General features: G+C 36.4%; 1 protein-coding gene across 1 annotated transcript in view; it reads right to left on the bottom strand.

The window, feature by feature from the left end:
• Positions 1-21,842, bottom strand: part of mdga1 (MAM domain containing glycosylphosphatidylinositol anchor 1) — a 203,208-nt gene extending 181,366 nt beyond the window's left edge. Inside the window, exons 1-2 of the mRNA XM_084093329.1 lie at positions 21,302-21,842; positions 18,505-18,594 (exon numbers count right to left, since the gene is read on the bottom strand). Coding sequence (XP_083949455.1) covers positions 18,505-18,571 — 67 coding nt within the window. The 5' untranslated portion in view covers positions 18,572-18,594; positions 21,302-21,842. The remainder of the gene's footprint in view (positions 1-18,504; positions 18,595-21,301) is intronic.
• Positions 21,843-25,056: the final 3,214 nt, after the last annotated feature.

Raw genomic sequence — 25,056 nt, 5'->3', positions numbered from 1 at the left:
GGCCATAACATAAGCTACAAGGTAATGGAGCATTTTATACATTGTCGTGTTTCTTTAGAAATAAATAATGGACAAATGGAGTCTTCAAACGCCTCAGATGTAAAGTTATTCGCTGTCAAAGTGACGCCAAAATGAATGGGAGTCAATGGGATGCTAACTGCAGGTGAAGTTCTGCTACAAGATGGTGGCACGCGGCCGGCGTCAACTTCCGGTCGACTTCCTTCCCGCTTGGTCCAGACACATGGGCGATCGAAATGTTTTGGCTTCACTTTTCAGAACTTGTGTTCGGATATACAAACACTGATGTCTACGATAACGATCAAAATAAACCAAATCACCTTTTGAAAGTAACTTGCCACATCAAATAACGATTGTATCAATTACATCGTTAAGCCAGTGGGTGGCGACAAGTGACTCACTCACTGACTCGAGTGAATCATTCATGAGAGACTTGTTCAAAAACGCTGATTCATCTTTTTGAAGTTGTGTAAGGTAGGCAGGTTTTTTGTGTTCATTTTTATTTCCTGTCACTGTGCAGGCTCTTTTATTGTATATGACAGTGTAAAAGGCTCAATAACCCTTTTATTTAAAGACTTAATTTATGTCCCGTAGACCGGTCCGTTGCATTACACTTGCAAGCAGTATCAATTATGTCAAAAATGTGATGTGCAGTCAAATGATACGCTAGCTGTGCTTCATGGAGTTTTATAGACTCAATATTGCTTCTTATTCAAATGTGGTGAACCACACACACACACACACACACACCCCAACCAAAAACATCTTCCCATGCCCCAAGATTCTCAATTTATCCAGAATTGTGCAGCACTAATGTGAACTCATTTTTTTTTAACCAAATTCTTACAAGGCCAAATGATCTGAGCTACTGTTCACATTATATTTACAGCTCTATTCTCAGGTCAGCAGCTTTTTTCCTGAAGTATTTAGGAGAAACATCTCAGATAAATTTGATACTGTACTTAAATAAATCATAACTGAGAACTCTGGACCAAAATCCTCTGGCAACATCTGAGCAATATCACATTCATCAAACTGCAAATGCTAATCGAGAGACTTTTCTTTTGGTTATATGAAGTTTACATTACAGCCGTCTTGGATTTTATTGTTTTACTCTAAAGACCACGCCTTACAATCTTAAAATATATCAAATCCAGCATTTGAAAAATATCAAAATCTAAAATAATCCTAAACCATTTCGATATTTATTGTGTAAAAAATATTTATTTCAATTTTTACACAAATCAAATCTGTCATTTAAAGGTTTTTAATTGTGTATTTAGGATATATAAAAAACATGCTTTTTAAAATCGCCATATCAAGACAAAGAAGTCTGCCATATTACTCAATTTTATTAAATGGCACTGCGATGGAAATAACTTTCAGAAAAATGACAAAATAAATGTATGTAGCCAATTTACACGATACCATCTAACCGTTTCTGAATTAGGCAAAAGAGGATGGCTATCAGTAAATCAGTCAAACTAACATTTTAACATATCAAAATTGACCTTTCCGTTCTAAAAACATATTCCTGGTTTTGTTATGAACGGTTCATTGGCGCACATTTGTCTTTGTAATCGTCACTGAGGCCTCCCTTCAATCTACCATTATATAGAGCACTTTTCACAATCCAATCACTTCCCAATAAAATCAAGTCCTATCCTTTGTTTTTTCCCACTGAGTGTCCTGTTTCTATCAGAATTATCTATAAAGTAAAATCAAATTATCGACGTAAAATAGGTTGCGAATGGCATTTCCTGTTCACTGACTGGATGAAAAAGAAAAGGGACTGTGGAAGAAGAGTCAGGAAGAGTTAGGTTTGCTATAGCGCCCCTTGTGGCTGAGAATGCAATGCACACTATGAATTGCGTTCTGACACATACTTATAGTATGCTTCAGGCCTTACACTCCAGCTCTCACACACACGTACACTACAGTGAGATGTGGTAATACAGAAGACAATCAGCTTTTCATAAGCAAATTCAATAACCTCCTCTCTACTTTACAGCTACAGAGAGTCTGATGAAAGCAATAACAGCTCTTAGCGGTTCATAAGACTAAATGCACAGAGAGATCATCTGGCTATTCATTACAGAGATTCATTCTGGATTCTCTGTGTGTGTGTGTGTGTGTGTGTGTGTGTGTGTGTGTGTGTGTGTGTGTGTGTGTGTGTGTGTGTGTGTGTGTGTGTGTGTGTGTGTGTGTGTGTGTGTGTGTGCTGCAATCTCATTACACACATCTAATCTAACTATTACATTCAGCTTCATACTCGGAGAGATTTTAAATTACATTATACTCACGTACACAGAGAGACGCATCTCGCTGAACACATGTTAATTCATGAAACACACAAACACACACACACATAGACATGTAGATGTAGTGGGCTGCTCTGAATGCACTGAGATCTGCTCTCTCTCTCAGCTGTTTTCTTTTTGTTTTACAAAGGTTACATTACTATAGAAGCTTGTTTCCACCACAGAATAAAAAAATTAAAAAGGCAAATATGACTTTTAATATCAAAATTCTGACTTTTTTCTCACAACTGCGTGATATAAAGTCTTAATTGCGAGTTATAAAGTCAGAATTGCAAGATATAAACTCGCATAAAAATATAAAAAATCATAAAAATTTTAATTATTACATTTTAAAATAATGTATATTAATTTTTAAACAAAAAAAGATAATCAATTCAACCACAACCATATTATTTTGCACCTAATAAAGATTTTTTTTCCTCCTATTATTATTTAATTGTGTGCATTTAGGATATATACAAATCTAGCTTTCAAATTAGCAAGACGAAAAATCTTTCATTTTATTACTATTTTTTTAAAAGTCATTTCCACCACAGAATGATATCAAATATACCAAACATAATACATAAAAAATTGAGATATGCTGGATATGGCACTGTGATGGAAAAGACTATCTGAAAAATGACAAAATTAACAGAATTTATTTATCTACAATACAGTTCAAAAGTTTTGGGGTTGGTAAGATTTATTAATGTTTTTGAAAGAAGTCTCTCATGCTCACAAATGTTGCATTTACTTGATCATAAAAAAACATTATAATATTGTGAATATTATTACAATTTTAAATAATTGTTTCCATTTTAATAAATGTAAATTTTAATAAAAATGTAATTTATTCCTGTGATCAAAGCTGAATTTTCAGCATCATTTCAGTGTCACATGATCCTTCAGAAATCATTCTAATATGATGATTTGCTGCTAACATTTCTGATTATTATCAATGTTGAAAACAGTTGTGCTGCTAACAGTGGAAACAGTGATACATATTTTTCAGGATTCTTTGACAAATAGAAAGTTCAAAAGAACAGCATTTATTTAAAATATTGTGTAACATTATAAATGTCTTTACTGTCACTTTTGATCAATTTAATGCATCCTTGCTGAATAAAAGTATTCATTTCTTTCAAAAACAATTAATTTACTGACCCCAAACTTTTAAACGGTATAGTGTATTTGTGTTTACTATTGGACATTTTTAAAAAGGCTAAAGAGCCACAAGTACCCAGAGTTTACCACTGAACTGAGATCAGTCTATAACCACCAATCCAATATCAACTGATGGCCAGCCCCGGCTGAAATATGTTGACTTTTTCTTTTCAGTGTTTTGATTATGAAGGAAAATTTGCAGACATCTTCAGAATGTATTTAAACATGATAAAATGTGTTAAGCAGAGCAAAGAATATCATTAATTATATCATAATATCATAATTGAAAGCTAAATCAAACTAGCACAAATACTTCTTTACATCAAATGCATCTTTGTGAATGACCGGCACTACAATTTTGAAGAAAACCTGTGAAGTTCTGCGAGCACAGATCCCGTTTGGTCACGGTAATGAGACTCACTCCTGCTCATCTCAGCACACACACGTTCATACAGAGAAAGACAGACTCTCTGCCATTCAATTCCTCTGTCACTGAAGAACAAGACATTCAACCCTTTCACTGATTGAATCCATCTCTCTTCTGCTACTCTGCCTCTCATTTTAGGGATGTAACAGCTAAGAAACAATGAAACTCTTCCATCATCCCTCATTTCATTTGTACTGTCCCATCATACGCCCCTTCATTTTTCTATCCTTACAAGTCTATCTTTCTCCATTTCTCAAGTAGTGTGCTCATGTTTTAACTCAAACCATCCTGCAGTGAAATCCACATTTTAGCTTCAATAAATGGTCATTTTAGACGGTTTTGCAGGAAGTTTTGAGTTCAGAAAGTTTCTCACTTCTCAACTTTTTCATAGTACAATGTTCATCTCTCATCTCCAAAGATCAAGGAAAATATGATCCATTCAATGGATGAGTTGTATTACATCTAGCGGCCTGTTCTTATAATTTTGCTGCTTACACACACTTTCAAAATTTTGCCTCTTTTTTTTCAAAACTTTACACACAAATCCAAGAATTGCAGACACAAAATGCAAAATGCCTCACATCTCTTGCAAAATGAAGCACTGCATTCAAAATATCACAAACACATCTCAAAAGCAAACATTTGTCTTACATTGCAAACACCTTTGCCATAATATTATATTCCTCTATATATCATATACACACAGTTTTTCAAAACCTAAAGCTCTTCTTTCATGAGCTCCTATGTACATTTCTGTACAGGACTGAAAGTAATTTGCAGAGAGATGTTGAAAAATTCATGGTAAACACAAAAGCAAGATTGCACCAAACTTTTTTTTCTTTTACTGTAAGCTAAACTATTTTTTTTATTTTTTTTACACAAATGCGGTTGTGAATACAGTATTACACAGTCCAAAAAACCTATAACTTGACCTTTGGCCTATTTAAAGGCCTATAGCGATGATCGTTTGGTGTTAAGTAAAGCAATGAGTGTTTGCACATGTGAGGAGTTAGTGTGAGGCACTGATGAATTAGTGTGGCATTTTGATAGGTTGTGTTTGAAAAAAGATGTGTGTTACATAGAAAATTGTGTGTTGCGGTTTGCAAAATGTGTTTTATGAAATTGAAACAAATTGAATAAGTGTATGGTTTTGCACATTTGGTGTGTGGTTCTGGTGTTTGAGTGTCAGGTTTCAGAAATTGTGAAAGTAAGTATTTTGTGTGTAAGCAGTTGAAAAAACCCCCTGTAAAATCAGCATCTATTCACTGCCAGTTCAAAAGAAGAAGAAAAAAACATGCACACATTTGAACACACCTGGAGAAACAGCACTTTGTTTGCTCATTTTTTAACACAGAATACAGATCGAGCCGTTATTCTGATCACACGTTCATAAAAGACTACGGTTTAGTTTTACAGCATGCTGCACAAAGTCTTCTCTTTCTTTACCAAAGAGAAAATGCATTAAGCCGAAAATCCAGTGTATGTCTTACAAACGTGCAGCTTTTCAGCTAATTCTCACTAAAGAGTGGATTTGAGCGCTGCTCTCGAGTGCAAACCTGCGTGCCGATGCCCTGCAGTCAGAATGCGCTTTAAAGCCTTTTTAGAGCAGCCTCACTTAAACTAAAGATTAGGCTTAAATGCAATTGGGTGTCTCATAAGGATTTAGAGGAAGTGTTATGAGAAGTAATGCTGAGAGCACTCGCTGTGTGCGCGTGGATGGGCTTGTGTATATTGGAGGAAATGAGAAAGATAGATGAGAAGCATATTGTCTCGTTCAGGCGGCAGTTAGTGGGAATTTATTGTTGGCAGATTGTGTGCGTGTGGATATGAATGTAGTGTTGATGTTTGTGTTCACACATACAGAGTGTGTACGCTATATTGGCCGATTAATCTGGCAATTGTGAGACAGTAACTGACCAATTTCTAGAAGCGGTTATTCGTTTCCAAAACCTCTGACAGCGTTGTCAATGGATAATTGATAATATTAGTCATAAGGGATTGTGAATATATCATAAATATTCGATACTTCTCTCAGCTCTACTACATAAAAGCTACAGAAAAGCTATCTAAATGACCAGATAAAAGTCACACCACTCCAAATATACTTCTATTTTCCTCCCTCACTTCAAGGTAGTGCAAGACAGAAGACTAATTAAGAAGTCAAGTGGATAGAAAAAGAGAGCAAGGGGAGTTAGTGGTGTCATTCAGTATTACAGTACAGATTACAGTATGTATACAATGTTGTGTGCGCAACCCGACCTTCCACTTACAGTGTAACAAATTAATCACATGCTATGGGATAGCATACCATAATACTCAAACTACAGTATGTATATTGTGCGCATTATGCCAATGTTTTGCATGCAATTTAAACCCAGATGACCAATATCCCACAATGCAATGCACTCTTGATCTCCCTTATCCAGTTTGGCATAAGAAAATGTGGAAGAAAATATGCTTGACAGAAATATTTGGGGTTCAGTACAAGTCAAGCTCAATCAACAGCATTTGTGGAATTTAGTGATTACCACAAAAAAAAATAGCAAATCTGGGTTACAGTGAGGCACTTACAGTGGAAGTGAGTGGAGATAATAATACTCACTGTTTCTATAGTTCAGCAAAAGACATAAACAATATGTGCGTTACTTTGCAATAACAATTTTACAACTTTGTTGCCATGACGACAGAACAGTTTTAACTGATAAATTAATGCAAGTGCTTTTATTAAATTCTTCACATTCCTGCTCTTCAATCCTGTACCAATTAATTTTCAGTGCAGTTGCCTCACATTTTAACCTTAATTTGTTTGCCATTTCTCTTTTTTTATAAACAGTATTCCACATTGGCTGTTAAATTTGCATTGAACCCGGAATGTTCCTTTTAACTGTCATGAAAATATCACAATGCCAAAAAACTGTTGAAAGGTTTGACAAAGACATCATTATTATGTGGAAGTTAGATGAAAGAATGAATTTTAGCAGATATGTATATGCTTTTAAATTTGACGTTCTTTGTTTTCTGGAAAAACTGATTTCTCTCTATAATGAGAATGACCCTCCAAAACATCCAAAAGACAAGCAAGTAGGAAATAATATTTCATGGTCATAACTAACCTGCTAAACTTCCTATTCATAAAAACTTATCACGGTCTCCACTAAACTATTAAGCAGCACGTTTTCAACACTGATGTTAAGAAATGTTTCTTGAGCAGCAAATCATCATATTAGAATGATTTCTGAAGGATCATGTGACACTGAAGACTGGAGTAATGATGCTGAAAATGTAACATTGCTATCACAGGAATAAATTACTTTTTAAAATACATTAAAATACAAAACAGTTATTTTTTTAATAATCACATTATTACTGTTTTTACTGCATTTATGATTAAAAAATGCACCCTTGGTAAGCATAAAAGACTTCTTTCAAAAACATTAAAAAATTCTTACCGAATTTAAACTTTTGAATGGTAGTCTAAATGTAAATGCAGGGTTCCCACACCTTGGTTAACTTCCAATTCAAGTACCTTTCAAGGACTTTCCAGGTCCAATGTGGGGACACATTTTAAGTGACAGCAAGGTTACATTGTTTCAGCCTATTTTTGCAATGTTTCACGGTGTGTCTGTGAAACACTGAGGTACCATTGTAGTAGTTTCGTGCGCGCGTGAACATCATGGCAACGTACAACACAAAGTACCTCAAGCGGGAAACGCTTAACGTAACGCGTAAATGCGAGTAACTAATGTAAATCAAGCAAGCTAGCATGCATAGGCCACGAAGTACTGGCGAAATAACACATTAGCGGACCAGAGGGAATAATATGGATTTTTTTTCCAGAAAACTTCTTGCACAAAATAAATTCAAGCACTTTCAAGGACCTGTATCTATGTATGTTTATTTTCAAAAACTTTCGAGGGCGTTTAATTTTTAATTTTTTTTTCAGATTCACAAACTTTCAAGGACTTCAAGGACCCGAGGCTCAAAGATCTGAGGCCACTAACCTGACAAACTTTGGCAAATCAAGTGACTAGATCTTCCTCAAAGTACTCACTGCATCAACTCTGACTGACTGCTTTACACAACTTTCAGGAGCAAAGTCGTGTTTACAAAGTTCAGATGAAAAATTCCTAGTGCTTTAGCCACTTTTTAATGCAGTCTGCATCTTAGGTCAGTGAAGGGACCGTGTGCGGTTTGAGGCTGAGACTATAGTATGAACTAGTGGAAATATACGACAAACAGGACGGGTGGAAAGAGGCAGAGCGGGACATCCACCGATTCATAATTCTCAGCCAAAATGATTAGCGCAGATCCGACTTGTGTACATTTCCTCCTCATTCCTATCTCTGGTGTAAAAGCGTGAGGTTTTTATCTTGTACAGATCTCTCTGGTTCAGAACGGAGTTAACGTTCAGAGAGTTTACCGGGATTTACACTGTTGAGCTGCTGTTTCATCATGAAGAGTTCCTCAGAAGAGACGATCTGTGTCGTGTTTCATCTATTGAGCCCAAAGCAGGTGCAGAAGCGTGTCACACACAAACACACACACGGCCACAAGCTCGGCACGCAGCCAGGCATTCATTTTCTCTCGTTCATCAAGCGCAAATCACAGCAAACAATGCGTAATCAATGAGCAGGCCTTATTGACAAACGTCTGCAAGAAGACATGAGTGAACAAAGAGCTCAAACAGAACAAACAGGAGGAGAAAAGAGAGAAACAATAGTTCAGCTTGAAAATCAGGCACACCTGCGTTCTCCTCCGAGGACAAACACACACACGTGTGCACCTTTGCAAGGCCGTCGCTAATGGGGTGAGATGGGAATGATTTTAAGGGTCCACTGGAGACCCCACAAATTTTCCAGTAGGATTCAGTGTAGTAATGCAATGTATCACCAACAGATGCAGGAAACACGATGAAGATAAAGACCAGGTATAACGTCTTTAATAATCCACTCAGAAGGTACAAAACAAGATAAACAAATAAAAACCAACCGTTTATGTGTAAACGTGACCGGATAGCGGGTGAAACAAACACAGCAAGGCAAACAATGGTAATTAATGACACACAACTGAACTGAAAACTAATCATAGCCTTTCTGTTACCATGACAACTAAAGAGTAGGAAAAACAAACTAAAAGTCCATGATAATGAAACTAAGAATGAATGTCTGTGACAGTATTTCTCACACCACAATAAAAAAAAATCTAATTCACATTCAGTCTACTACACTGTAAAAAATTATATGATCAATAAGTTATGCCTTATTCTGAGGTTTTTACAGTGCTTTACAAGGTTTTTTTTATGTAATACAAGATTCAACTCGTTTTCTATCAAGTCCCCCTGTGGCTAAAATCAAGCTTTATATGTTGTTTATATATCTGTGGTGTTTTTAATATGCTTAAAGAAAAAACATGAGTAAATTCATAAGTCAACAACACCATTGTTGAGTATTTTCTCTTTAAAACTGCAGTGAATCTAAAGACAGACTCAAAAACGCGGTTTGAAATCGCTGGTGTTTCTGACGTCACAAACTACCTTGTAACCAATCAGATCAACGTGTGATCGTCAACATTTATTGATCTTAGTTAATGTTAATTTCAACATTTACTAATGCATTATTGTATTTGTTAACTTCAGTTAATGTACTGTGAACTAACATGAACAAACTATGAACAGTTTTATTTTTATTAACTAACATTATGTATTGATCATTGCTGGTTAAATGTATTGCTTTGTATTAGTTAATGCATTAACTAATGTTAACAAATGAAACCTTATTGTAAAGTGTTACCAAAAAAACATTTTCAGCAAGAAAAAAAGGAGGGATAGGACTTCACTTTCACTGGATCGTGAAAAGTGGGCACTACATACAAGAGTTTATCAACTGTAGAGAACTCCTCCACTCCTAAAACACTTCAGGCACCTGGAATTTAAGCGGCCTCGGTGACATCTGTCAAAACGCAAACAAGCTGCGACAGATAATACACTGATGACATATTATAAACTATGTTTGTGCAATAAATATTATTTTTTAATCAAGCACAATAAGATCAACCATGTGTGAGAAAGGGTCAAGAATAGGGTCCATTTTAATTGGAAACTTTGCAGCATGACTCAACAGGTCGCTCTCAAACATGTCCTTCTCTATCAAGAGTTAGCAGAACCTGACCGTCACATTGGTACCCAGAACCACAATGACTACATATCTCAGATATCTTGAAAAAAATAGACATATGCTGATTGATTTTTTCATTTTTGGCCCTGAGGATATGTGTGAGTCACAACATGGAGACCATCTAATCATACCTTTCTGACAGCACTCTGTGTGTGCATGTGCGTGTGTGTGTGTGCGCACACATGCACGCCCCAGATCTGCTGTGTAGTGATGCTGAAGCATTAATAATGCAGAGCTGTTTGGAGGAGGTGATGTTTATTTTGCACAGAGAACGAGAAGCAAACTAAAAACAAGTGAGTGAACTGTACAGGAAAAGTTTAGGTAAAGAATCACTGATCGAGGTGAGGAACATGTGAGCTGAAGGCGAGAAACGTCTGAGGAAGAAGCACTGACAGACAACAGCAAGAACAAACAGATTATAGAAGAACGATGCTGCTCTGAAAGACTGAGGGACACACAGACAGAAAGAGAAAAGGAGAAGCTGTGGGCCGACAACTCTTTCTTCCAGGCAGCACGCTCGAAACCAGGCAAATTCCAGAAGATTCCTCTAGATTCCTAGCAAAAAGCCATTCGTGTGAAGCGGTCCCTGTACATGTGTCAGCCATTATGTGGGCCAAGATGAATTTTTCTACTGACAGCCATTCAAAAATTGTTGTGCATTCTGAATAAATAACATAAAAGCAACAAGTAAACTGCAAAAGAATTATTAAGGATTTATATTCACAAAACTGAACTAGCATGGAAAGCGAGCAAAGATGGCAGCAACATCAGGTCACAAACTTCTGTCTTTTTCTTCACCAGCTGAGCAAGTGGTTTGGAGATGAACAGCAATGCTAATCGATAGCTTTCTTCAGGTTTATCAGAGCTACCTGAGTCCAGCTGGCCAAAACTATTTTATATGTATATCAACAAAGATCTACAAGGAGAGAAATGTGGGTTAAATGCACCTTATGATGCCAGAACCTGATATGAGCAGCTGATACAGTGGGGATTTATGTTACGCTATAATGGAGTAAAGGTAAAGTTAATCAAGTCTACTGCAAAAATACTGCAAAAATTACATGAAAATAGATCAGACAGAAAAAAATTCGCCACTGCTACTTATTTTACTGAAAATTTTACTCTAATTACTCCCCATGAAGACTCTTGCCATTTAATCTTATTATGCATTTATTCTATTAATTAATGTATTTAATCTGCCCTGGCAATGTTGAAACAGCCATTTCAGAAATATTCTTCAAAATACAATTTAGATACACTGCCGTTCATGAGTTTGGGATCTGTAAGATATTTAAATGTTTTTAAAAGAAGTCTCTTTATGCTCACCAACGCATTTATTTGATCAGAAATACAGTAAAATAAATTCTCTGATGATTTCAACATAAGTGAAAAACTAAAACTAAACTAAGCTAACAACAGTTACTGAAAAACGAACTGAAATAAAATAATAATTAGCAAAAATAAATAATCGAAAAAATCTAGTTTTTTCCATTCCACTGGCTGCACTAGGCATACTTTATTTTTCAATGCAAACACGCTCTACACGGACATGTATGACCGTTGTGCTCGCATATTTTGCTGCGTCTCACGCATGACACTATGTTCTAAAAACGCAGCACTCAAGTTAAGTTCAACTTTTAAAAGACGTGTCTTGAGACCTTGCGCTTTATCCCCATTCCACTGGCAAAAGCAAAAACGCTTTCTGTGTGAACCAGCCCTATAATCAGAAATGGCCAAATAAGTATTTCCATCATGTCTAGACCTTATGCAAATACAGCTGTACCTTAATTCCAAGTAAGATAACCATCTAATATGAGACAAGATGAATAAATATAATAATCAAGATAGCTACCTCACATATTAGACAGGAGACCACAAAAAACTGAAAAAACAAATAGCATGTCTAGCCCATAGACATACATTTTCAGAGTAGAAGTAAATTAAATGTCTGGTCTGAACAGAACACATGAATATGAGTAGCCTATAACTATGAGTATATGATATTAAAAAATACAATAGAGAAAAATCATAAATGGATAAATACAAGAATAATATGTTTGAAAAGGATTAATCAAAGAAATAACCATAAAAGAATAATCATAATACTCATACACATATTGTTTTGTTTTTTTATACACCACGTTTAACAAGATTTGAATGAATAATTTTTACGTTTAAGCTGCATTTTTTCGGTTCTTTGTTCAGTCTCAAACAATTATTTTATTTTTATTATTAAGAGGTTTGCACAAGAGTTAACTGTAAACTGCAAACATTAAACTTTGCTGAAATGATATGTCTTTAACTGGAAGTATTCTGTTAACTCTGCTAAACTATAATTACTAAAACTAAAACTGAAACTAAATAAAAACTCATTTGAAATGTGTTCACAAAATAAAAAATAAAACTAAAACTAACAAAACCATTAATGAAACTAAACTGAAATTTATAGGAAATTTGATATTAAAATAAAAACCTATTTAAAAATGCAAAACTATAATAACCTTGGGCCGGATTAACGAAAATCTTCTTATTCAAGAGAAGTTCATAAGAATGTTCCTCAGTGCAATTCTTGAACAATTCTTAAGTACTTCTCAAATATTTCCTAACACGAAAGACACAAAAGACACAAAACTTGTCTTTTTGCACTGCCTGCAGATGACCAGATATCATAATAAGCGTGCAGACTATTTTCGCATACATCACGTCATCTCTTATGGCGCAAGTCGACTTGCATAGGCCGTCTGGCGGAAGCTTGTTATTTTAGTCGATAAAGTTTTAAATATGGATATTTTTCTTACACAAACACATCACTTTGCTTCAGAATGCCTTTATTAACCCCCTAGAGTTGTATGAATTACTTTTATGATGGATGGATGCACTTTTTTGGACTTCAAACCAGGGGTGATTCCAGGATTTTATAAACGGAGGGACACAGGGGGGGCATCTTTGCAATGCCCATCAGTGCCCTAATATAGATGGTATTAAATGTGGCACTGCACAAGAGCCTGAAAATCATTTTGTATTTTGCATGGATTGGACAACACAGTTTTGTTCTAATAAATAAAAAACATCACATAGGCATTAATTAGTCATTTAACATGCTTTATTCTCAACACAAACATTGAGTGTGGGGGGGGGGGGACGTTCTCTGCATGAAATCTGTCTCTGACATGGTTTCTTATAAAAGAAACATTGGATGTCCTGTTGTTGTCTCTGACTCTTTTCATTCTCAATGTTTTCCCCCACTAAATTCTGCCTAAAAATAAACAAAAACCCATGAAGTATCTAAATTACACAGAGTTGCATGTATGGTGTTAGTTCTCACATTTTAATGTTGACCACGGCTTTTTTGGAAAAAGAGTATTGTGCCTTTATTCTTTAAAACAACAGATAAAGTAATATTTATCTATTTTGTATTTATGTGGTGGTGTGCGCTGTTGCTGAACAACACTGATAAAACATCTCTATTCAGTAGTCTGCCGAAGTTACGTTAGTAATCTAACGTTGCTGGCGACATACAATAGCTTCACACATGAAAGTAATCAGACTAACATATGGTGCGATATTTCAAAACATATACTGTAATTGAGTGTGTATATACCATAAACAGTGACGTGTCGAGGTGTCTCTCCTACTGTTTGAAAAACACGGACCTGTGATTCCACTTTGCGAATCGCAAATCAAGCAGTGATTGACAGCGCTCTGATCCAATGGCATTGAGCATTGTCAGGTTGACAGTAAGTCTAGCCCAATGGTGTTGGGGGGGCACCAGAGGGGGCCAATCATATTCCGGTGGGGGGGGGGGGGGGGGGGCACCCCTCTAGACACGCCCCTGCTTCAAAATCAGAACAGCCATTCACTGCCATTATAAAACTTGGAAGAGCAATTACCGTATATGTTTTAATATACCTCCGATTGTGTTGATGGCTTGAGGGTGAGTAAATCATGGGAAAATTTCTATTTTTGGGTGAACTATCCCTTTAAGTAAAGTTTTTTGTGAATACAAAATGTTCTTATCTTTTTTCTTAAGTTAGAACATTGGCAGTTAAGAAGAACTGTATTCTTAAGAATGTTTCGTCAATCCGGCCCCAGGAGATAATGGATGGCAGGCTGAATGGAAAGGCAAGGAATCCTATGAATGACAGACTCCAGTTTCTCTTTCTGGAGTTTTCTGATAAACGGGGATTACAGGACAGTTTCTGACTGACAGACAGCAGCCATATCCATCTCAAACCTGCTTTCTGTCCTCACACCAACTACAGGGTAAAGCTGTGAGGTGGAGATGCATTCCTGCTCTATACTGGATTCCCTGAACCAAACTGCCATTTAACATATTTAATTAACTTTGACAGACGTAATACATGATACCCATGGCCAGGAGAATGCTATTACACCAGTCTTACAAAGAGCACTCTCCATCTATACTCCTGTCTCATTTCATGACCTTTTCACCAGATCACTTCCTGAACAAATACCTGCCAGTTTCTCACTGCCTGAAACTGATTTTTTTTATTATTTTTTTCTCAACCACAAAAAAAGATTTTTACACTTCAAACACATGTACAAGATGACTGAGAGGAGTTGTGTTGTATTATTGAACACAAGAGCTGGTCTGGGAGAGAGGCCTTGGGTTAGAGAATTCAGTTTTTATGTTGAATTATGCCGTTCCAGACATCTGCACTCTCATAATGAAAGAAAGAAAGAAAGAAAGAAAGAAAGAAAGAAAGAAAGAAAGAAAGAAAGAAAGAAAGAAAGAAAGAAAGAAAGAAAGAAAGAAAGATGTGGGGGAACTTTTTTTGAGCACGTTTTTCTGTATTATGATTGACTTTGGCTGGGTTGGCTGATTGATACTTTGTCTTTCTTTTTGTGTTATGATCCTGTCCAATGCTGTTGTTCTGTGTACAGTTGTTCATGATTTTATTTTAATTTATTTGTTTTACTTTTCTTAATTTATTCTATTCATTTATTTTATTTTTTTCTTTATTCTTCTTGTCATGCTCTCTTGTGTACAAAACAAGATATTGTGTGCCTTATGGGCCATGTACTGTACATGCTTTATTAGATGTTGTAATAAAAATAAAAAAAGAGTGCAAATTAATGCCACAATGCAATGCAAAAATAAATGAATAAATAAAATCTTAACAGTCTTAATAACAACCTTTATTTACTTAAAAATACTAAATATTACCCCAAAAAACAGGATATAACCCACACTGTCAGAAAAAAAAAAAAAAAATGCAAACAGTAGCTGCGTTTACAAGGGCCCAAATAATCAGACTGTAATCGACTAGTAGCCCAGTCAAAGTTTTAACTGCTTGATAAATATAAGCTTCATGTGCTCGATGTCTCCATTAGGACCCGAAATGGATAAATATTGAGTCTGCTTTTTAAAACAAAGAAAAGGAGGATGGTTAGTATGCAACAACAGCGGCAAACTCTGTATATCCGTGTAGTGTGCGCATACATGTCAAAAAATGTGCAATTTTAAAGCTTGTGACATATAAACACGCACATCAACCTGATCACGTTATTTAGCGTTCATATAAACACTTTGTTCAGATTCATTAAATGAAATCAGGAAATCATTCCGACTGAAACAAATGGTGTCCATGTAACCGTAACTACTGTACTTTTAGCCTGACACTGGTAATAATATGCAAACTTGAAGCACTAACATGAATACTTAAGGTACTAATTTGCAACCTTAGGGGGAGCTAAGGCACAAAGTTGTACCTTTGAGGTACTGCCCCTGTCAAAAGCTGTTAAACCCCTAGAGTTACCATTTTTGCAATTTCTTCTGACAGTGCAGAATAGTATGAAATGCCCATAGTCTTTTTGGATAGACTTTGATGGTATTTTTTCCCCCTGCCCAGATTCTCATGCATTAGTCAACACGCGCCAACTGTTCACTTGCACAAACTCTTTGTCATGTCCGCCTGTGGACAGGCACACATCACCTTCTGTCCATTCACACTGCACACATTAACACACACTTATGTGTGTCTAAGTCAGCATTCTCTTTGCTGACCTATATCCAGACATAAAGCAGATGAAAATACCCTCGGAGTCGCTCGGAGTTGTTCAGTGTCATAAAATTTGACTTCAGGGCGGATCTCCATCGATCCCCTTTCCCTGACACATACACGCCATCGGCTGCTAGAGCTAAAATAAAACTGCAGTCGCCATTGGGAAAACATACTAACCCACAGGTTAATCGAATTTTAACAGAGTGACAAACACATACACATCAAAAAATATATATACAGTGAACAAGCAGAATCAGAGATGGAGAACTGTAGAGAAACAGTATGGGAAGAGGAAGATGAAAAGAGTGAGCAGAGTGAGAAAAGAGAGACGGTGCATGACAGGCCATGGGGAAAAACAGTGAGAGAGTCAGAGAGATAGTCTGATGAGATAGTAATGAAATCATTACTATCTCATAATAATCATCAATAAACCCCGCCCCCGGAACATGATTTATAGATTATCAAGACAGAATATGCTAATGAATGACTAGAAGATAACTACACATAAGCTACATAAATTCACCAACTAACCATTCAGAAACGTCCTGTTGCATTCTACATGTTGTCACTTCTTCTTGAGTCTCTCCATCTTTGTCTGACTCCGGTTTGAGCATAAAAGGCTAAAAGTTTTTGAAATTTTCAGTGCATGTCTGTGTGAGGTAAAAGGACACAAGCTGGACACTCCGCCCTCTCTACCGGGAGCAGCAGCTCATTTGCATTTAAAGGAACAGACACAAAACGGTGCGTTTTTGTTCACCCTCAAAAAGTGACAACTTTAACATGCTATATAAAAATATCTGTGGGGTATTTTGAGCTAAAACTTCAAATAAACACTCAGGGAACATCAGAGATTTATTTTACATCTTGTGAAAAGGGCATTATACCACCCCTTTAACATGGATTAAAGTCACGATCAGAGAGAGTTAACAGCCCCATAGCATAAAGACATAAAGTGTGAAGGAGTGAGAGTGAAGTCTCTCTCACTCTGGGGCTTTGCCGCCCTTAATTAACTGAGCTGGCATTCTCTCTCACACCATAAAGGCGTATCTTACTCCGCTCACAGCTAGGAGGCCTTCACAACAAAATTTAACTTGCCGCACTCGCATGACTAAAAGTAATAAAGACTAAAAAGGTCAGTCAACATTGTCTTACAATGATTGGGGTAGAAATGAGTGGCATGACATTCATTTTAAAAGTTAGGTGAGACGGTGTGTGCGTTATGAGATGAGAAGATAAGAAGTGTGGGAGAAAGACATCATCAGGTTTTATTCAGCCACAGACTTTTAGAGGACTTAAAGTATTATTAACTTAAAGTCCTATTCATTATTCTGGGATAAATACAAGCAAATAATTTCAACTCATCCCAAAGTTTACTAAAAAAACATATTCTGACTTCTCTTAGTAGACTAGCAGGAGAGCAATATGCAAGTAAAGGCAAATATCCCATTTGCATTTTTTATTGTTGAAGTATATGCAACTAAAACTAAAACTGCTTTTACGCAAAGCTAGAAATATCAGTGTAATACAATGCAGATTACTGAATTCCAGCAAAACGCGATGTCTTCATCCATTTTTAGTGTAGTAAAGACATGATGCCACAAATATGATTACGATCCTACAGAGAGTGAATCTTTACAATTCACCACAACACCAACTTGGTATTCACATAACCAGATTTAATTCCTCAAACAACAAATAACCTCTTTTTTGTGTGGCCTAATGTTCTAGAGGCTCTAAAATGTTCCCTCGATATGACAAACTGAGACAAGTGTTTCTCTCTCAGCGCACACTTAATTGAGCTCTCAAAAAATGACAGTAAGTGCAGTAAATGCGGAGGGTACACCAATATAAAAAGATTCATTATGCAAAGAAGAAATCATTTTTGTCAAGCACCGGGGTGAAAGAGTGTCATCCCAGAGACAAAATACTGCAGACGCAACCTTGCAGTAAAGTAAATGGAGAAAATCCGTGAACCACGATTGTCTAAAATGATCAAAATCCTGTGATGTAACAAGACACTTTGATGAATCTTTCTAAAGATTTCTACATTCTTATTATAATCATGAAGTATTTATCTGACTTGATAATGATCTAATTAGACAGTGTCGTTGAGTTTGTGTTCAAATTCCTGCTGGCGATGACCTGCTACCACTATTATAGTCTGTCATCTTTAAAATTACAACAGGCGTTGCACATCTCATCAGGCAGTGTTGGGATGTTCAGTGCAATAAATGTGCTGAAAACATGGCTAGCACAATCTTGTCATGCAGGAAATACCCATCAGGATGACCTGCAACTACTGGTAACATGTGTTGTGAAGCGAGACTAACCCAACCGAACACAAATCCTAACCGTAACATTATAAAGTCGCATTTTCTCAGTAAAGTCCTTACCGTAAACTCCTTGCGTTTGCACGTACCGGTGGAGTACTGAAAAGAATAAAATCCAGAAAAGCTCCATCTTCAGGTGCGATCCCTCATTACCTGCGGGGAAAACCAGAAAAAAGTGCACAATCACTGCACAGGACAACACAGCACGAGCTCAGCATTGAAATGAATCATACCATCATCATCATCATCATCAGAGATTAAAGTAGCCTAACAAAACATTATTCACCAGTTGAAGTATTTTTATCCCTGCATTGTTCCAGTGCATGCATGCATGGGGGTTAAGAAGAGACAATTCATTTGCCAAACCTTGGATTATCTGCAGATTACAGAAACTGTGCTATTGTTTGATGGGATTGAATGCTGCAATCATGGGTTATTTCGGAAATTGGTGGGTGGTTAAGAACGATCAAATACATGACTTATTAAACCTGGCCGGAATTCAGTATGACGTTGGTCAGACCAAGGAAGACATGCACAAGTATCCAAATGCATGCGATTCAACTTTCTCCTGGAAAGCCAGGCTGTGCCAGCATGCTACTTAGAACTTTCCGGATAGGATCACCGACTAAAATAAATACTTCCATTTTTTAGTACTTTTTATAGACGTAGCTACATATCACACATATTTCACAAAATTACCGAATCTCAACCAAAAATCTTCACAGACATCCTTTAACACAAAATACTGCACTATTCACAAGTATGAGCAAGTAGGCTACAACTTGAGTACACACTGACATAAACGACATGCACTAAAGATATCTGCGATATCCCAGAAAAAAAATGTTTAGTATTTTTTTCATGTCATTATATTGTTTAGAGCATAAGAAACTAATTTAAAAACTTTTTTTAAAGATATTTTATTCATATGTTATGCTATGTCCATTGTAGTGGACATCAGGACTCAGTTGTTTAAAAAATAAAAAGACGTGAAATGACATGTATAGGCAAAAACAATGGGATTTTTTTTTTTCATTCACCCATCAATTAGTAGATAACTTTGTATGAAAGATATAATGGAATTAATTGATCTAACATTTTACTTTATGCAATATGTGGGTAAAATGGCCATAGTCCCATTTAATACAATGTATCTAATTTGCATATTAATGTGTTCTTGGGGCCACATGTAATGGAAAAAAGAAGTGTAATAATGGGAGTAATAATTGGCAACATTTTTATAATAATATCTAATAATTATTAACATTATGAGCTGTTGATTTGACAAACAAATTGAAAATAAAATAGTATCATATTTCCATAATATATTTGATTATTCAGTACTTTTTAAAGACCATGGAGAAGTTGTTGTCATTGTGAAACCTCCAAACATTTGGCATCTCTGAAAAGCCCTGAATGTGCTCTTTACAGGACACCCAGGCTTAAAACTGACATGTAGGGTGTCAGAAAAATTCACTCAAATATAATGTCCACTAGTGGACAAAAGTCTATTCCTGGGACCCAGGAGGATATATCTGCCAGTTGATTAAAGCAGGGCTACTGCTGTTTTGTCCATCTACAGTCCCATTCTTATCCTAAAAGAAAGTCCTCCTCGAGCAGCATGCTGTTGCTATAGTAACCCCCCCATTGAAGGATGTTGGTAACCAGACAGTTGATGGACCCCATTGACTTCCATAGAAGGAAATAATATAACACCAGTTTTAACATCTCTACACTGGTTCCCCATTAAGTTCCGTGTCAATCACAAAGTATTGCTACTGACCTATAAGACCCTAAATGGTTAAGCTCTTGTGTATTTAACTGATCTTCGCCCTATAATCCATCACGCTCTTTAAGATCACAAAACTCAGGGCTTCTGGTAGTACATTGGATAACAAAGTCCACTAAAGGAGGGAGAGCGTTTTCACATTTGGCTTCTACACTCTGGAATAGCCTTCCTGATAATGTCCGGGGCTCAGACTCACTCTCCCAGTTAAAATCTAGATTAAAGACACATCTCTTTAGCCAAGCATTCACATAATGCATCTCATAACCTTCTACTCCAGTTATATCAGACCAAATGCACATTATTATCTTTGCATGAACTGCAGCTACTCTAATTATTTTCCATTTGCTTTTCCATTTTATCTCGGGATTTTCTCAGTTCTAGTTTGGATCCAGCGTCTTGCTCAGACTTCAGATGACTTCAGATACAATGATTTGTATATATACATTTCTGAAAACAGATCACTCTAAATTGTAATGTAAACATGCATTTTCTGTAAAGCTGCTTTGAAACATATCTATTGTGAAAAGCGCTATAGAAATAAATGTGAATTGAATTTAAATGAAAAAAAAAATACTATGGAAATAACTGGGGTCCATCAACTGTCTGGTTACTGACATTCTTCAAAATATCTTCTTTCGTGTTCAACAGAAGAAAGAAACTCGTACAGGTTTGGAACAACATGAGGGTGAGTAAATGATCATTTTCATTTTCGGATGAAGTATCCCTTTAAAATCACACACACAAACACACACACACACACACACATTAGTAAAAAATAAACAAAAAAGTTTTCTCTTGTTTGTAGTACTCACTATAAAAGTGAGAATGTGCAGCTACTTCCTAATTCCTAAAACGTCCAAATGACTTTCATTGGTGTGACTTGTGTTTTTTTAATTTAAATAAACTGTTCATTTAGATGTTACCACATAAAGCGCATTTTAGAATACCTCTCAAAACATTTCTACTGTAACCTATGCATAACATTGGGTGTGGACATTGAGCGTTCACGAGCACGCACATTTAGACAGTTTCAAGCACTCTTTTAAGAATAAGATATAAAGTACCGCTTACCTTTCTCTGTGCGTGTTCAGCCTGTAGATCAATTCCTTTCGAAATAATTCCCTTAGAAAAGAAGGACTTTCTTTCAGCAGAGCACTGGAGTTCCAGGTGTTTAGTTTGTTGCGTGTTCAGCAGGAGCGCAACGATGTCTCTCCGTCCAGAAAATAAGGACAAAATTCCAACACATTCTTTCCAGACAACTTAAACTGATGTGAAACTCTGGATGCCAGCGCGCATCCACATATCCGAGGGCGTCTTCGTGGAAAGCAGCAGTCCGATGCGATGCGATCTCTCAGAGTGACTGACTGAAACTCTTGTCCTGTGATGTTCTCCTATCAGATGTGTGCTCCTCGATGGCTCTCTCAAGAGTGAGGCGGATGGAGAGGTTGTGCGTCTTTGCGCGTCAGTGTGGAGATGCGCGCACAGATCTCTGAGTGATGCGCGTCTGGTCTCTGAACTGGCTTCTGGAGAGACTCTGGGTGAAGCTTGTCCAGCTCTGGTCTCGGTAATGAGTGGGTTTATCAGAAGGGACCGGGATCTAAACTGTATAAACTCTCGGCTTTTTCCAATAGTATTTTGGTGGAATCTCCAGCCAATTAAAGCTGCGCAGCTGCGAACGGAGGACTCGCCCCGGATCCCGGAGGACCAATTAAATAAGAAAGAGGGAGAAAAAAAATCACAATGTCTCTGCCACCCCTCCTCTTTATTCCCCTCTCTCCTCCTCCCGCTTTCTACTCCATCTCCCCTTCCACCAGTTTCTCCGTGTCTGTCGTCACTGATGGTGCGGACACTTTTTGAACTGAAGCGCGCTGCCGCCGGTGACCGATAGGTGGCGTGTTTGAGCTAATTATAATTCCAGAGAGCGCTCACCGTCACCCTTGCCCTTATTCATGATGAAAAAACAAATCGTGCGTTAGGTCATGAACCGAAAGTCTAAGTAACACATCTATATTATTTCAAGACATCGTACATGTGGTCAGTGTTGTCTTTTGGTTTTGTTTAGGGGCTATTCTCACTAAAACATGTCTTGCCTTACTTTTCTGTTGATTAACTGTATGTGAATGTTTATGAGTGTTCATGTCATAAGTTTGTGTTGTTATATCATGTTGTCTTTATGTAATCTAAAGATTTTTTAAAGATGTCTTGGGCGCATTTCTTCCCAGTATCAAACGTAAAAATAGAATTATAAATAAAATATTTATAAATATATTTTAGATAAAATTTGCCCTTCAAATATTCACATTTTATAAATTATTTCATGGGATTTTTGTATTTTTTCTTAGTTAACTCCTATTATGTTTTATTTAAATCATCATAAATTAAAGACATGTAAAATAAAGTAAAATAACATGGCCATAATTTATAAATGCTTTACAACTAAAATGATTTATTTATTTACTTATTTGCAGAATTTCAGGGTCAAACATGCGTAATTGTCATGAAAATAGTGTCACAGAGCGACATCATTTACTCTCCCTCATATTGTTCCAAACCTGCATGAGTTTCTTTCTTCTGTTGAACACAAAAGAAGATATTTTGAAGAATGTTGGTAATCTCCCAGTAGGAAAAAAAACAAACTACTATGGCTAATGACTACTGCTACAGTCAACTGTCTGGTTACCGAAATTCTTCAAAATATCTTCTTTTGTGTTCAACAGAAGAAAGAAACTCATGCAAGGTTTGTAACAACATGAGGTGACAACATTTTCATTGAACTATATGAAACTGTGAACATGAACTATCCCTTTAATGCAAAGATTTGTTGAATTACGAAAAGCTTAAAGATATTGCATGCATTTTTTAGTATGAATCATGGGGTCTGGATATTTTAAAACAGAGATTTAGAGTAAAAAGAGTGCTAATATTTCTAATCAACTCACATTTCTTATCTCATGTAATATCAAATGGTGGAAGTGTGAGCATATAAACAGATCATTAGAATGGAGGATGTGTACGCAGCATGAACACACATCATCATCAAACACCGTAACCTTGGAATAAATTGCACCACTGACTGACTGAGCAAACATGTTTTGACAGGTAACCTAAAAATGCTTCAGTAACATCTAAATTAACTTTTACTCCAGTCAAAATATATTACTTATTATGAATGAAACAACCTGACTACATAAAATAACAGCAAAGAAAGAGATTATAGGTTGAAAAAAACACTTAAAAGTGCCCAGATATTACTGAAATAGGTGATCTGAGAAATCACACCCATCTCTGTGACAGTATAAAACAGCAAAAGAGCGACATTAATTGTGCTTTTATTTAGCCAATCAGAAACAATCTGCCGGTCAATCATTTTGCATGTTTGAGTTTGCTGAGCTGTCTTTGAAGGGTGGGGTTTAACAGAGAGGGCGTTTCACTGTAAAAAGTGATCAGTTGACTCAACTTAAAAAAATTAAGGAAACCCGTTGCCTTAAAATTATTAAGTAATAAAACTTCATGCTTAATCGAAAAAATTAAAATTGCTTTTTCAATTAAGCATTACGTTTATTTACTTAATAATTTTAAGGCAAAGGGTTTACAAAAAAAAAATTATGTAAGTGAACTGAACACTTTTTACAGTGGGAAAATATACTGCATTTTCACTTTTTACAGTAAGAGATGCATCCGGAAACAATGAGATTCTCAAATCCACAGGGAAGATCTCCTGTCTGAGACAGAGAAAAATTAAACATCAGTTTGATGCACAGACTAATCTAGAGGCAGAAAATATGCTGAAATTAAAAAATCATTTCCACGGTGTACTTTAGAAGAAAACGGCAGCCTGTCTAAACCCTCATCCCTGTCTCCGTCTCCGGTTTTGGGAGACAGCCAGGAGCCTTGGCAAGGATTGTGAAGTAAACATCATAGTTTAGTTCATCACAGTAAATGTGTGTGAGAGGCTGGCAGAGTCGGGCTGGCGCGCCCCAGGTGTGTCCTCTCCGGCCCAGGGCTAGTGCATGGCACATGAAAGCAGGACGAGGGCTCTCTGGACCGAGTGGAACACAGAGCAATACTCTGGCCAAATGAATGTGTGAGCCAGGGGAATGCTGTCAGCAAGCATGTGTCAATGTGTGGGAGTATGTCAGCTTTCCCAGATTCCTCATGTGGTTGCCACAATGGAGCACACTTCTCTTATTTCAAAATGAAAATATCCTAAACAGACATTAATTAATAGGATGCTCTCCATACGCTTTGCTGCACCACGAATCCCTCAGCATATTTAACATTTAAAGGGAAAGTTTACCCAGAAATGGAAATTCTGTCGTCGTTTACTCACCCTGCGTGACTTTCTTTCTTCTGTGGGACAGAAAATGAGAAAGCTGCTGTTTTCATAATGAAAATGGATTATAATGGATTATACTGCACTGTCCTCCATCTATAAAAGTTGCAGAATTTTTCTTCTGAATAGCCATCTGATAAATACAGACCCATATTTTAAAATAGTTCTTTACTTAAATTCTTGCCTTCCGTCATAGCTCTCAATGCCATTCACACTTTCCCTTATATGTGTGAGATTGAGAGGTGAAGCAATAATGAATAATGAATATTGGTAATGAATATGTGTTGGCTTCAGAAGACTGATAAATATTCTGCAAAATTTATGGATAAAGGAGAAGATACTTGTTTTTGTAATTATTTTAATTTGATTTTAATTGGAATGATTAAAAAAAATCTTAAGAACTTTATTTTTGACAGCTGTTGGAGACATTAGACATGAAGAAATATATTTAGAAATATATATTTTCATATGGAGAGACAAAACAGCATAACAG

Source organism: Abramis brama (assembly GCF_963993115.1).
Source record: "Abramis brama genome assembly, chromosome: 19".
In the NCBI taxonomy this organism is placed as follows: domain Eukaryota; kingdom Metazoa; phylum Chordata; class Actinopteri; order Cypriniformes; family Leuciscidae; genus Abramis; species Abramis brama.
Note: the sequence above shows the minus strand (reverse complement) of the source record. Positions and strands in the feature narration are given on the sequence as shown.